Source organism: Polyodon spathula, unplaced genomic scaffold (assembly GCF_017654505.1).
Source record: "Polyodon spathula isolate WHYD16114869_AA unplaced genomic scaffold, ASM1765450v1 scaffolds_766, whole genome shotgun sequence".
NCBI lineage: Eukaryota > Metazoa > Chordata > Actinopteri > Acipenseriformes > Polyodontidae > Polyodon > Polyodon spathula.
Window position 1 is genome coordinate 221,920 of NW_024472254.1, and position 14,440 is coordinate 236,359.

General features: G+C 44.4%; 1 protein-coding gene across 5 annotated transcripts in view; it reads left to right on the forward strand.

The window, feature by feature from the left end:
- synrg (synergin, gamma) overlaps positions 1-14,440 on the forward strand; it is a 34,636-nt gene that overhangs the window by 12,830 nt on the left and 7,366 nt on the right. For 3 of the 5 annotated variants that reach the window (XM_041241357.1, XM_041241354.1, XM_041241356.1), the window contains 12 exons: positions 191-460; positions 1,068-1,207; positions 1,934-2,052; positions 2,163-2,225; positions 3,371-4,363; positions 9,590-10,162; positions 10,672-10,835; positions 11,013-11,066; positions 11,494-11,590; positions 11,974-12,122; positions 12,426-12,536; positions 12,798-12,878. In XM_041241357.1, coding sequence (XP_041097291.1) covers positions 191-460; positions 1,068-1,207; positions 1,934-2,052; positions 2,163-2,225; positions 3,371-4,363; positions 9,590-10,162; positions 10,672-10,835; positions 11,013-11,066; positions 11,494-11,590; positions 11,974-12,122; positions 12,426-12,536; positions 12,798-12,878 — 2,814 coding nt within the window. The remainder of the gene's footprint in view (positions 1-190; positions 461-1,067; positions 1,208-1,933; positions 2,053-2,162; positions 2,226-3,370; positions 4,364-9,589; positions 10,163-10,671; positions 10,836-11,012; positions 11,067-11,493; positions 11,591-11,973; positions 12,123-12,425; positions 12,537-12,797; positions 12,879-14,440) is intronic. The other 2 variants (XM_041241358.1, XM_041241355.1) reach the window with 1 other exon arrangement.

Sequence of the window (14,440 nt, forward strand, 5' to 3'; positions counted from 1 at the left end):
TGAGAATGACCACGTTCCAATCGGCCTGACATGAAGGTTTTCCAGTTTGCCTTTGATTGTAGAGATCTGGATCTGCATTGGTGTTTCAGGAGTCCCAGAACCATGCTGTCTGGCAGGAGGTTGTTGCCAAGTCCTGTATTTTCTAAACTCGTCTGATTTTTGTACAGTGACGTTTTCTTTCCTTCCACAGAGGGGTCTCCCAGCTATGAGCCTTGATATCCTGACCCAGTTCCCCTCTGCACCTGAGCCCAACCTGCCCGGGCTGGCGCTGGTGATGCCCGGAGTCATGCAGCAGCAGCAGCAGTCCATGCTGCCCATGCCCCCTATGCCCCAGTCGGCCGTGCCCATGTCTCTCACCACTGCGCAGCCTGTCAAGGGCGTGAACCTCCCTGTGCAGGCAGGGGACTGGAGCACGCAGGTCTCCCCCAGCTTCATGCCTTCATTCCCCTCCAACACCCAGGTACACAGCATGGAAGCAGCTATTGAGCACCTGTATATGCACTTTATTGATCTTCTGCGCCTCATCTCCCCACTTAAACACACTATACGGATGGAAATCAGACTCCTGTTGCATAGCAGTTTCACACATTCCGGGTTTTACTAGGAGCTTGGTCAGCCACAGTGAAGAGGTAACAAACTCAGGTGTGTCTTATCGTAAAACCAGGAATGGATCAAACTGCTGTGCAGTGGAAGTCTGATTTCCATCCCTGCACACACACACGTTTGTTTATAGCGTCGAGGACTTTGCTTTAACTCCCATATAGTGTAGATTTACTGTTGTGAGGTGGGGGCTGTCTCATTCCTATTATATTTTATTTTGCCCCTTCATTCATGACATGCTGATTCCTAATGAAGTTCGGTGGGTTTCCTTATTTATTTTATTTTGCCCTTCATTCATGACCTGATGTTGTGTGTGATCTCCTCTTCGTTCTGTCATGCACTTTACAGATTAGTTTCTATAAAACTTTAGTTTTAATTCTCATATGCCCCACACAGCTTCTTTTAAGTGGAAGTTCTTGTTCCAAGACTGTTCTAGCAGTATCCTAACTGTGCGTTTGTCGCCCCAGGCATCCAAACCTGAGGACGATGATTTCCAGGACTTTCAGGAGGCTCCCAAGGCTGGCTCTGCCCACGACTCCTTCACCGATTTCCAAGAGGAGTCGAGCGGAGCCTTTCCCATAGCGGCAAGCACTCGGTCGCAGAACAGGTACGGTGCCAGGGGTCCAAACGCAGCTCGCTTCTGCTTAAACCAATGCCTTGCGTTTACATTTATTAGGGGCAGTGCATCCTGAGCAGTGTTGGCATTTAAAAACTGTACATGGCTACATTTTCAAGTGCTTTTAACATTCATATCTCAAGTTTCCATTGTCTCAGTAATGAGAAGCTTGGGGGAGAGAGCTGTTGCTTTAATTCATTCCCCGTCCTCCTCTTCCCTATAATTACCAGGGCAAGTCTGTTATCAGAGCCAATGAGCCTTTTAAACTGACAAAGATAAGCCTACTGTTTGTTATTCATTTAACCCATAAAGAAAGCCCATCACCCTGAGGCCTGGAGCTAAAGAAACAATTATTTTAAGAAAAGTAGAAAATCGAATCAGCTGAAGAAGTTATGCTGTGACTCGATTAGAAATCCTAGAGAGGAAATATTAAAATTCATTCTGGCCTAATCTTCTTCATCTTAAAGAAAAACTTGGGATTTGAATGAAAGAAGCTGGATTGTTTTTTCCCTGTTTATCCACAGAGAAAGGAAAGCGCTTGCGGCCTAAGCTGGATTTGAAAGCTGAAGAAAGTAGTGCATTGACCCACTGTGTTACACAGCCCTTAACAAAACACTGTCTTGCACTAATGCACGACCTATCCATAACCCTGATCAGCAAGTGCGTGTTTGAACCAATATATAATTCAATAAGCATGTTATAATCCCTCCCTTGCAGCACCCTAGCATTGCTGACTCCGATATCTGGAGCGTCCACGTCGGCCTCTTGTGATAAGTATGCTGTGTTCAAGCAGCTGTCTGTGGAGAGACCTGAGGAAACAGCTGTACCTGTTCCAGGTAAGAGTAGTTATTAATGAGTATGACGGCCAGTCTTTATAAATTGCATGCATGACTCTGTTTTCTGTCAGTGCAGTCTCTCTGATTCCTGTTCCTCTCTTCTTACACAGATTATGGTGATAAATACAGTGTTTTCAGAGTGCTGGAACAGCCCCCCGATGTCAAACCTATAGGTAAGCCAAGGAACTGTATCTTCCACAATATCGTATGCGTGTAAAGTCATGCTTCTCAGAACACTGCAATGTACGGGGATTCCAACTTAGAACACGAAAGACAATGACTGATTAATGAATTTAGAATGATGATGAAATTTAATAAAGGCCTTAAAGGTATATTGCATCTTCTGCCTTAATTGGAATATAATAAATACAGAAGCATTTTCTGTGCAGTCTCTCGTGCTGACGTTGGCTTTTCTTAACCCCTTTCATCAGAACAGTTTCCAAATGGGGAAGCTTTCAGGACACCAGTAAGTTCCAGTTGCTGTGGGGTTCTGTAGTGACCTGTTAGTTGTTAATGCAGTATTCCCTTTCCAAGGCCTGGTTTCACTGTGTGTGTGTGTGTGTGTGTGTGTGTGTGTGTGTGTGTGTGTGTGTGTGTGCGTGTGCGTGCTTAACTGTCCTGTCCACCAAAAGGAGTTGGGCCATTCTTTGCAGGTGTGGTTATGAGAGTGGTTTGCAGTTGAAGAGGCTACAGTAGTAACCTGCAAAACAAAATGACATTTCTGATTAGCGTACGCACGTGTATAGCGATTTATGATGCGATTGTCTCAGCCCAGCAGAGTAAGCAGTGTCTGTAAAGTTCCAGTAAACTGAAGACCTGTTCCTGTGGTTTTGATGCAGACAATGGGTATTTGAGATCGGATTATTCAGGGATGGAAATAAGACTCCTGTATTAAGACTCGGTCTGTGTTTTAATGCAAGCTTGACAGTGTATAGGTAGCAAGCTCAGGTGTGTCTCTTATTAAACTCTTAAAAAAAAAAAAAAAAAAAAAAACAGGAATGGATCAGACTGCTATGCAATGCAAGTCGTATTTCCATCCCTGTTACTGTTTGATTTGTACTGCTGCATGTGTTTGCTACTCCTGTGTGTGGTGGCATTATAAGGAGTTGCTTGTGAAGGTCAAATGTTTGATTTACTTTGCTGCAGATCAGGAGGTTGCGCACAGGAGACCTCTCTTAATCTCCCTAACGGCAAGAGGGCTGGTGGTTAGCTGAGGATTTAGGGATGTTGCATTTACACTGTACATTTCAGTCTTGTCTTTGAGCCCCTTTTTGATTTGTTGCATTAATGCCTGCGTGTTTTCTTTGTGTGTTTGCAGGGGAGGGATTTGCAGACTTCAAGTCCGCTGGAGGCGATGATGGCTTCACAGACTTCAAAACAGCCGACAGCATATCCCCACTAGACCCCCCAGAGCAAGCCAAAATCTACCAGCCAACCTTCCCTCCTCCTTTCCTCCAAACGCAGCCTCTACAACAACAATCACAATCGCACAACTCCACGGCAACTCTTCCTGCGCCCAAAAACCCCCTCAACATGGCAGACTTGGACCTCTTTTCCTCTCTGGGGGGCCCTGCTGCCAGCGCCACTGCCGAGACTAAACCTCTGTCGTTCCCACCCCCCTCCACTCTTGTCTCCAGCCTCCCCCCTTTGGCAGCCCCTTCCTCGGGGGCAGGCAGGAAAGCTCTCAGTGGGGCGGATGATTTTGGCGACTTCGCCCTCTTCGGTTCTTCCTCTTTGGGGGTCACGGTTCCGAGCCACGTCCAGGACGACTTCGCAGACTTCATGGCCTTTGGGAGCGCTTCTTCATCCAGCGTGCTGGTGGAGGAGAAACCAAGCAAGAGTAACTCCAATGTGGGAGAGATCCCCGTGCAGCAGCAGAAATCCTCGGACAAGTACGACATTTTCAAAAGGCTCTCCTTGGAAGGCTCCACGATGCCCTTGGGCTTCGAGGACGCCAAGGAGAGCGCCTCTGCAGGCCTTGCTTCTGCTTCTTCAGTGGTCAAAGGAGACACGGACGACTTTGCAGACTTCCAGTCGTCTTCCAGGTTCTCCTCGGCCCTGGGGGCATCCGAGAAGAGCCTGGTGGACAAGGTGGCCGCCTTTAAGCAGGCCAAGGAGGACTCTGCCTCGGTCAAGTCTCTGGACCTCCCGTCCATCGGGGGCAGCAGTGCGGGGAAGGAGGACTCGGAAGACGCCCTCTCCGTCCAGCTGGACATGAAGCTGTCTGACCTTGGAGGGGACCTCCAGCACGTCCTGTCGGACAGCTCACTCGACCTGCCAGTGGTCAGCGGGCACCAGCCCCCCGCAGCAGGTGAGGAACTGGTTCGATTGCTCTGGTAGAAAATAAAAACAAACGGAAGTGACGGGTTTGTTTTTGCGGTGTTAGTCGTTATTTTGTTACAAAACGTTCTGTTTATTATCAGTGTTGCACACTACACCCCCCTCCCCCATGGCACACCCTTTGCAGTCGTATCTGAGATGACTTCAGAACGGTTTTAAAATGTATGGTTTTTATTTTACCAAGGGAAGTATTCAGTATTTATTGCTTTCATTATTCAATTAAACAAATCCACTTCCCAATAGCAACCTTTTTAAAGACTCAGATGAGAGAATTATCTGTATTTGAATGTATTTATTATTTAAGATTTTGATTATATGTGTGTTTCTGGTTATATGCCTATCGCTGACGCCAGGCTATTCTGACCCATGTTAACATGTCACTGTACTTATTTTAAGTGCTGCAGCAAAAGAAATTCTTTCAACAGATAAACTGTGACAACGAGAGGCCACCAGATGTCACCATTTCTCGTTAAATTTCAAGGGACCAACTAAAAAAATGTCTTATTGGTAATTCTTGAGCCAAATGCATGGTGTCAGTTTTTTTTTTATTTATTTTTTTTTATAGAAGTTACTGTAACCCTGCAATCAAATTTCAGTTACAGAGCAATGAAAAGTGTTATGCATTTAACAGTACTGTGCATTTAATTGAAAACACTGTTTTAAAGGATTCATTGCAAATGAACTTAATCTGCATGTCCCATTCTGATCCTGGGCGTTTCTTAAACCACAAAAGCAAGGCAGCGTCAGGGTATTGAGCAAATCAGAAACGCTGCCCACTTGGGTCCACAGTTTGCTGTTCGTAGGCCTGTATTGCGTTCCTGTTTTTCAGAATGGTTTCCAAAGAGTTCGTTGGAGTGTTTTGAAATCTGCAGCAACATCTTTCTTTATCCTGCACAGCGGTGCGTTGTCCACCGTTTCACACGTCTGCTTTTGTCTGCAAGGATAGCGCACGTTTTTGCCTGAGCACTGTGGCAGCTCGTAGGACCTGAAGCCCCCAAACAGCACTATAATACAGAACAGAGGCGCTGATCTGCATGCAAGTTCATACGTATCCCAGTGTCCTTTGCATTCGTTTAGTTCTAGTCAAATTTCTTTTCTCTGGGAGGGCTCCAAAACAAAAAACAATTTGAACTAACCAGAAATTCATGTCAATTGAGTTCTTGCAAGAAGTAATTTACAATAACTGACAGCTTGTAGAAAATCTGTACCCTCGGGAAATGAAAGGTAATCCGACTGTGTTTTAATGAGAATTGACTGTAGTTAGTTTTTTTCCAAACTGTTTTTGTCTGGGGGGGGGGGGGGGGGGTCAGAAAATTTAGATAATATTGTTGTTAATCTCCAGACACAACCGCTAGGGCCAAAAGTTTTGCATCACCCTAGAATGATCTAATTTTGTTTCACAGAGTCGAATGAAACCTGCTGAATAACGTTTCGTTAACATATTACACCCTGCAGTCTTTCATATACTTTAACAAAAAACTGACCAATGGGAAAAACTACTCACTTCTAAATCTTTTGTAGTCATTTTTGTATTACTTTAGTATAAATACATGTTAATTTGGATTCATATGTTGTTTTTTTCTGACTTTATGTGAACGAAAAGACACACATTTGCCCATTTTCCCATTGAATATAGTGATATTTTGAAATATCACTGTCCTGGTCACAAAAGCAAAGTTTGTGGGGAATAATAGCCATTTTCTATACTTTTGAGGCATAAGCAATTAGGAAATAACACTTACTACCCAGGAACAAAAACAGTGTTACACAGTGTAATCACAACTGCCAATACACAAATATAATCTGGGACTTAAATTCAAACAAACTGAGTCCGTGAAAGTGAAAATGCAAGAGTGACGGATAAATGTGGAATTGAACTGTAATTGATGAATTATGGTACAATTACACAGGTGTGCCTTGGTTCACTTACATTGTAACTGCGATTTTAATTCTGAATTATTTAATTTCATGCGACCCCCTTCACGCTGGTGGCACTTTTGTTCTTGTGTACTAATATAGTAAAAAAGGAATCCCTTTTAGTTTCATTACAGCACGTGGACATTTGTGAAATTGACAAAAGCTGTTCGTTATTTAAAAAGAAAAAGGTACTGTCTCTTTAAATTCTGCCTTAACGCTTTTTCTTCGCTGCTGTAACCGAACCTGTGTTCCAGTTCTAGAACTGCTTTAGAATGTTTTCTTTCTGTCTGCTTTGTGTGTTTAACCCTTGGAGCACAGGAATAGCCATACAGTCTATCATGTATCCCAGCTCTGAATGTCTTTCAGTAGCACGACCGCTCTCTCTGCACTCCTAGTCATGCTGGTGGGAGAGTATTTTGTGCCAGATTTGAAGCCTGTGTTCACTTGGACGCAGCAATTTGCTGATGATGAAAAATGTAACAAGCATTGAATATCTTGAGTCTTTATTAATATAGACTTGCAGTAAGTAAAGAATCTTTTGCTCGCTCCCCACGGCGTGTTAATTGGTCCTTTTGACCAGTTCTAGCCGTTTTAAAGGCTTGCTGGAGGTTGGTTTTAGAAGCTGCCCTGTGCCAGTACTGCATGCCCTGTTTAATGTTCTTTACAGAAGGGCTTCAAAGGCGCTCTTCAAGTGCTGCAAAGGGTTAACTCATACAATACCTGGGCTTAACCAATCTGCAATCCCAATGTGTGTATCATTTGAAATCTCTTCTACCCAGCTGTTTCTGCTTGTGTTTCTAATATTACAGCAGTCTCTCCTAATGGTTATAATTCTGTGTGATCTGTGCCTTCTGGTTTCTGCTCCTGGGTTTTCTCTTTTTTGCAGATTTTTTTTTTGCATGCCCTTGTATACTTTTTAAAACAAACATGTTTGTTTTAGATAATCTCTCTTGTAACAATACAGTATTTTGTCTCTCTCTCTCTTTCTCTGGGCTCTTGTTCTCCTAATAAATCTATATCTTTGCATAGCTGAAACGCGTAACGGTGTGTTGATTTCTCCTTGATTCTGCCTTTACTTTACAAGTAACACTAAAAATAGCAGGTGCAGTGTCCTTATTTTGTATGACCCTCTTGTCAATTTCACAAATGGCCTGTGCGTGTGTGTGTTGGTTTGTTTGTATGCGTGTGCGTGTATACATGACATAACCACTGTGGTTCTCAGTTTTCCTCCGCAGTGGGCAGATTTTAGTTTGAAACAGTTTATCACAATATACAGTGATCCTCCACTCCCCTTTTAAATTGATAGCTGCAATTCCACCTACTGCTGGAGACATGCTAAACCAAGACATACAGTATGCATTTAGGGGCCCTTTAAAATCACATGTTAAGTATTAGATCACATTTAACCCTTTGTTGCTTTGCATTCTGTACTGTGCAATCAATTGAGTAGTCCAGACTGCATGAAGTATTGATAGTATATAATATATATTTTTATATGTAAATCTAATTTTATACATTTAACATATTTTTGCACAGAATAACTGGGGGGTGGGGTGGGGTGGGAGTGATTAGGAACTGATTTATTTGATGTTTACACAGTTATGTTTTTCAATGCAGGGTTAAACTCTTCTTTTGATTTAAGACTTGGCAGGGTATTGGCTAGACAGTGAGACTGTGTATTGTTAGTGGGGCTGCCCTAACCTGGAGAGAGGAGACAGGTTTGAAATGTGGCGGGTGGGAGTTGAAAGGGCCAGGGCTTGTATTGACTGAGTGGGAGCAAGCTTTCACGCCCACGCAGGCATCAGTCTGCCGTCTCTGCGCTGCACGCGGATTCACTGTCATTTACAACAGCAGCCCCCCCCTTGACCCCCCCACTCGAGGAGGAGTAGAGGCTCCTCTTACAAACCCTTCATACAAGCGATGGGCTTCACACTCCATTCCCGGCTCATTTGGAAATGCATCCCTGTCGTTGCTGTTTTCAGAATTATTATTATTGCTGAAATGGTTTGAGTCATGTTAACAATCTTGCTGCAGTCAATCTCAGTAGCATTGCTACCAGCCTCCCTTCGCTTTTATATTTTCTGGTCGACGATGTGGCTTTCAGTAACTGACATGTCGTCTGAGCTCCCAAACTCTAACTAGATTCGGATAATAATACCCTCTTTTTAAAAAGCTTGAATTTTTTTTTTTTTGCCAAACTGATTTAGTATTCACAAGGCAGCAGTTTTCTCCCTGTGAAATGTCAGAGTATTTAAAGTGTATTGTAATGCAAATCTGACTGAAGCTCTGCAGGCAGCCCCAGAATCTGTGCTAGTCACACTCCAGCAGGGAAGGCTAAATGAATCTGCAGCTGTCCCCCCCCCCCCCCCCCGGCTGGAGGACTTGTCCTGTTTTTTAGCAGATTTCAAAGAGAGTGGCATGACCCAGGGGGCGCCCCACATGCCAGCTTCTCTCTGCTCACTTTGAAGAAAGCCTCTGTAAATTCCATGTGGGTCTTTAAGAGTGTGCCAGTTGTTGTGATTATGTTTGTGTTTTTTGTGACCGTCCGCTTGGAGATAAACGAGACTGTGCTAAACCCCTGATCGTATTCCATACAGCATAGATTTTATTTCCGCTGCGCTGCCACCCCAGCGTGTGGCATTAGATACTGGATTCATGCTGTGCATACCTGCTTTTTTACAAAGCTTGCTGGCAGAGTAGGGGGTGCTGGGGTGTTTTTATTTATTTATTTATTGCTAGCAGGAGACCTTTGCCCTGAAAACGATTAAAATTCTGCTGAAAACACAGTCTTTACCCTTCTGCTGTTCGAAGGGCCTCATGAAAATCAGATTTCTCGTCTTTTTTTTTTTCTTTTCAAACACAATAAATCAATATAAAAGAGGTTAAGAGAAATGTAAAGAATTGCAGAATAGACAAAGCAGACATGTGTTCATTTACGCTACGCTATTGAATAATTACAAACTTTTAGGGGAGTATTTCCTAGAAACTTCATCCAGTGTTTCATACACTTTATTTATTTATTTTTTTTGAAAGATGGGGGGACTCTCTGATTTTGGGTCCATATAGATATAGTGTGAAATAAAACCAGCTTTTTTTTTTTTTTAACTTTGTTTTTGTGCTGTATATCTACCACACTGCAACATGTATAACATAGACACTGCAACCCTATACAGTAGGTCAATGCTGAGCGTAGAGGCTCCCTTGCTTGTGCAGTTCATCCTCATGACGGGGGTCCTGTAATCATCTCATTAGCAGGGTCTCGCCTTTATTGCTTTTGCAGAGGTGGACGACTTCAAGTTTGACCCCTTCGGTACCTTCAGTGCCGGCGACTCTGCGGTGAGCAGCCTTGCCAGCTTCGATTGGTCAGAACGGGAGGAGCCGGCGACCAATCGGAGCAAGAAACCGCAGCCAAGCTTCTTTATCTCCGAGGGCAGCCCTGCATCCGCCTCCTCTGTCCGAAAGAAAGAGACTTCCTTCGGCAGCGCGGAGAATGTCGCCGTGACAACCAGCGGCAAGGTGAGCGCCTTCACGAGTGAGGAGGCGTCGAGCGGCAGCGCTGCGGGGGGGCAGTTTGACGCCTTCGCGGATTTCGGGACAAAGGGCCAGAGTGAGGAGGAGGAAGAGGATGATTTTGGGGATTTCGCCAGCACGGTCTCTGAGAAGTCCAACACGGCCCCCGTCTCTGAAGATCCGGGCTTGGACACCACCCAGCCGGACGACTCCGTGGCCTCCCAAGCGGACAAGCCCAAGTTTGGCAAGTTTGACTTCCTCATGGCAAGCTCCCAGACCAAAGTGAAGTCCAGCGAGGAGATGATCAGGAGTGAGCTGGCCACTTTTGACCTTTCAGTGCAAGGTGAGTGGGGCTGTTGTATTGCGTAACTAATGCATGCTCATTCCTTTAGCCTGATCTTAGGGGTCAGCTGACAATTCAGAATCTTGCGTCTGGGCTCTTCTGGAAGAATATTTGATTTCTTAATAAAGCTTGCACAGTGACGCAGCTTTCCATTTAATCAATGAATAAATAATCATATTGATTTATTTGGAATACTGATTAAGGGGTAAATTTAAATAATAATGAAAAAGAAACACAAATCACTTTGACAGAAACCAAGGCTTTTTCAGGTGATGAAGTGGTTTTAGAACACTCCCCTTTCACTGACATTGTGAAATGAAATGTGCTGGCAGGGTTCACACATTTACAAATTAACAAAAGAACACGGCCATTGAGACGTGCAGGTGTAAACGACGCTCCGTCGCCTGGCTTTACTGCTGTCTGCAAAGTGCTTTGAAAGCTGTGTGGGTGGATGCTGATGTATAAATACAGATGCAAGTTCTTCAGTCTTGATGCATCTTTGATCTCAGGGTCTCACAAAAGGAGTCTAAGCCTGGGGGACAAAGAGATCAGCCACTCCACTCCATCCCCAGCCCTGGAGCAGCCCTTCAGAGACAAGTCCAGCACGCTGAGCGAGAACCCAGCCCTGCCAGTCATCAGAGACAAATACAAGGACCTGACTGGGGAGGTGGAGGTGAGCAGCCAGCTTCCCTTGAACACTTTCAAGAACTGCTTCAAACAGTGCCATCTAATGACTGAAACTGTTGAGGATTGCATGAGCGTACAGCCCCACCCTGACCTTTCCTCTCTGGCTATCCCCCACCCCCCAAAACAGGGCGGACATTATTCTAATATAATTCTTTTCTTGCAGGAGAGCGAACGCTATGCGTATGAGTGGCAGAGGTGTTTGGAAAGTGCTCTGCAGGTCAGTGACTGTGCATCCTGCAGTGATATTTAAAAATGATTATTACTGATCTAACAATCTTGGTAAGGCAAACAAGGTTGCATGTAGATTATTATTATTTTTTTAGTTCAGTTTTCTTTTTTCTTTGTAATGAAAGCGTGTTGACCATGAAGCAGCGGACAGCGCAGTGCTACACTGTATTCGGAGGCCCTTATACAAGCACACTCCGAATACAGTCTCCATTACTCAGCTTGGGCTTGAAGCCATGCTGTGCTGTACTGAGCTTGAAATCTTTTTGGTTGCAGCTTGGCAAATTTCAAGTAGATGCTGCATTTTATTTTTTTAAAGTACCTGCATTTTAAAACAGCATGATTTTCCATGAATCAGGAAGAACTCAGTCCACTCAGTTGCAATGGTCACAAGTGAATGGGCGTGTATCTTCCTGTAGGTCATTAATAAAGCCAATGACACTCTGAATGGGATCAGCAGCTCTTCTGTTTGTACTGAAGTCATCCAGTCCGCCCAAGGAATGGAGTACCTCTTGGGTAAGGGATCTTGCTTTTACAGCATTTTAATGTACAGCATATGGGATGATCTAAACCCAGTTTCGCTTTTGTTTTTAGTCTCGGCATAAATTGGGTATTGATGCAGTGTTGGTCCGAAGTTTTTCTCTGTTCCTAAAATAACTTGAACACTAAATCACACTGATATCGGGTTTTACAAACTTCAATTAGAACTAATCTTGGAGCTAATCAGTGTTAATTTTAGGTAAAATAATCTAAGATTTAGAGCCAATCCGGGTCTGTGAAACTAGCCGGTTTAGTGTTGCTGTAGCGAAGCCCAGGACTAGTGCTCATCCTGATTTGTGAAACCGGCCGTCTAAGGCGCAACGTGTGGGTTGGAGGCTGATGGTTTTTCCTGTGCGCAGGCGTGGTGGAGGTGTACAGAGTAGTGAGGCGCGTTGAGCTGGGGATCAAAGCGACGGCAGTGTGCAGCGACAAACTACAGCAGCTCCTGAAGGACATCAACCGCGTGTGGCACAACCTGATTGGGTTCATGTCCCTCGCAAACCTGTCGGTGAGTCCCCTGTGATCAAACCCCTTGCCTCCCTCTGTGTGTGAAACTGTAGGAAACTGAGCAGGTTTGCTCATTGCTATCTATTTTTTCCAGTAAGACAAATCCGTAATTCTTAACTCTGCCTGTCAGTGACAAACGCAAAGAAAACATCTTGTTTCTTTTTTGACAGCAGCAACAATGCAGTTAGATGCAAAATGACTAAACAGCCTGCATTGTCAAAGCAGTTTGAGGCTGCGATGTTCAGTGGGCTGGGTTAGCACAGCTCCTTCGATTCACAGTTTTGCCGTCTCTTGATGTTTTCAGCCTGACGAGAGCTCCCTGGACTTCTCCTCTTGTATACTGCGCCATGGGATCAAGAACGCCAAGGAGCTGGCCTGCGGAGTCTGCTTGCTCAGCGTGGACTCCAGGAGCAAGGTACGGAAAAAGAAAAGCACAGCTGTGCTCCCGATCCTCCTCCTGCCTTTCAGAACCTTCATTTAACTGGGACGCTTTGGAAAGATCATGTTTTATACAGCTACAGCAACCCGATCAATAGCTGAACTTGTAGAGCAAGTTGCTTCAACGAATAGCTTTACAATGCACAAGATGAGAGCTGTGGAGGCAGATCAGTAAAGGGGTTTGTTTGCATCATGTAAGAAATGGTTTCTAACCCTTTGCTATTCTTTTGCTTTGTAGACGTCAGGTTTGCCATTGTTTACCTTGGTCTTAAACGCTTTGCAGAAGGAAGACAAAGCAAAGGAACGACCCCCTAAAAATGTATGAAGCTGTAAACAGCACCTCATGACCCTCACGCTTTCACTTTCCTCTAATCAATACTGGCAATGGGGCAGGGCCTCGTTTTCCTGATCAGCAAGGAGCACAAAAATGACGTGTGTGTGTGTGTGGTTCCTGTGCGGTAGCATTGTGCTTGCAACTTCACACGTGCAGAGGACGCTGTTTACCTGTAATTCACTTATATTGGTATCTATAGATATCTTGCAAAATATCCACGTCCAAAAGCCTGGTCTTCAGAACCACACACATGCCACTTCCATGCTGTTTTAAAGGTGATGTCCTGTTGGTGTCGGGGCTGGGAATTTGTCCAGTGCAGAATCAGTGAAGCAGCTCAACAGGCAATTCTGACCCATTAAATAAAAAAAATAAAAAGCTAACACACACCAATCTGTTCCTAATGAAATCAGTCATTGATTTAGATAGGGCCTCTGCTTCAGCAGGGCTGTACCTTGTAGCGCAGGTAATGTGATAAGGATTGGAGACGCAACATTCCACCGGTTTTAACGGTGTGTTTTCATAGATGATTTAAGAATCATTTCTAACGTTCCAACAGTGGTTCTGCTGCCCTGTTTCAGAACCACTTGATTCTCACAGCATGGCGTTGTTCCAGCCTGCTAGATCTATTAATAATTCACTTGTTCAATGTTGAGCTGCTTCAACCAATCCTGAGAAGCTTTTATCATTTGGGTGTCCTTTACAATAACGCTATAATCACATCTTGCTGTTTTCCTCTTAGGCAGTCAAGCACTCTCTCCCACTCTCCCCTGCTCCACGTCTCTCTCTGTTTGAATAGTCACATGTTATTGCACAAGCCTTTTTGAAGAAAGCAAACTGGAAGACGGCCCTGCTTGTAATGGAGTGTTTAATTCTAGGCTCAGTGAAAGATCTGTTCTCGGTTTCTTTAACCCTGCTGACGAACGCTGAGAAATACAGGACGCTCCGAAGGATCCGAACAGCAGCCGATCATAATACTGCTGCCCTCGAGGCGTCAAAAAGGGGCAGGCGACATTAAACATCCAGGACCCAAAGGATTTAGTAGAGATCTGACTTGAGCCATAAGCACAGAAACATGTGGTCCTGCAGTCGGCAACAAGACGAGCTCAAATGCATTGCGTGTTTGTCAGCGTAAGCAGTAACACACGAGACGGCCAGTATTAAATACAGTGACTGCACTACAGATGCAGCAGTAACTCGGATTGTGGACCAGATGCATTACCTGATTTATCTATTCTCAGTAATCCATTATGATATTTAGAACAGAGAAACAATAAATAGCGGCTGTAAGGCAGAAATCCTTTGCAGACAAACTTGGATTAGAAAAATGATATCTGACCCACGGGCTGTGCTTTTTTAATTACTTCACGATATTCCTGGTCAGCCGATCAGGATTTCTAGAGCTGGGTGGCTGATTTGTAATGGTATCTTTATCAGTCATTTACTTTAACAAGATCTTCAGCTCTGTATGTTTTTATAGCTGGAGTTCCTTCACTGGAACTCAGACTCTTTTGAAGGGTAAATTGCATGCAATCACTGGGATGAAAACC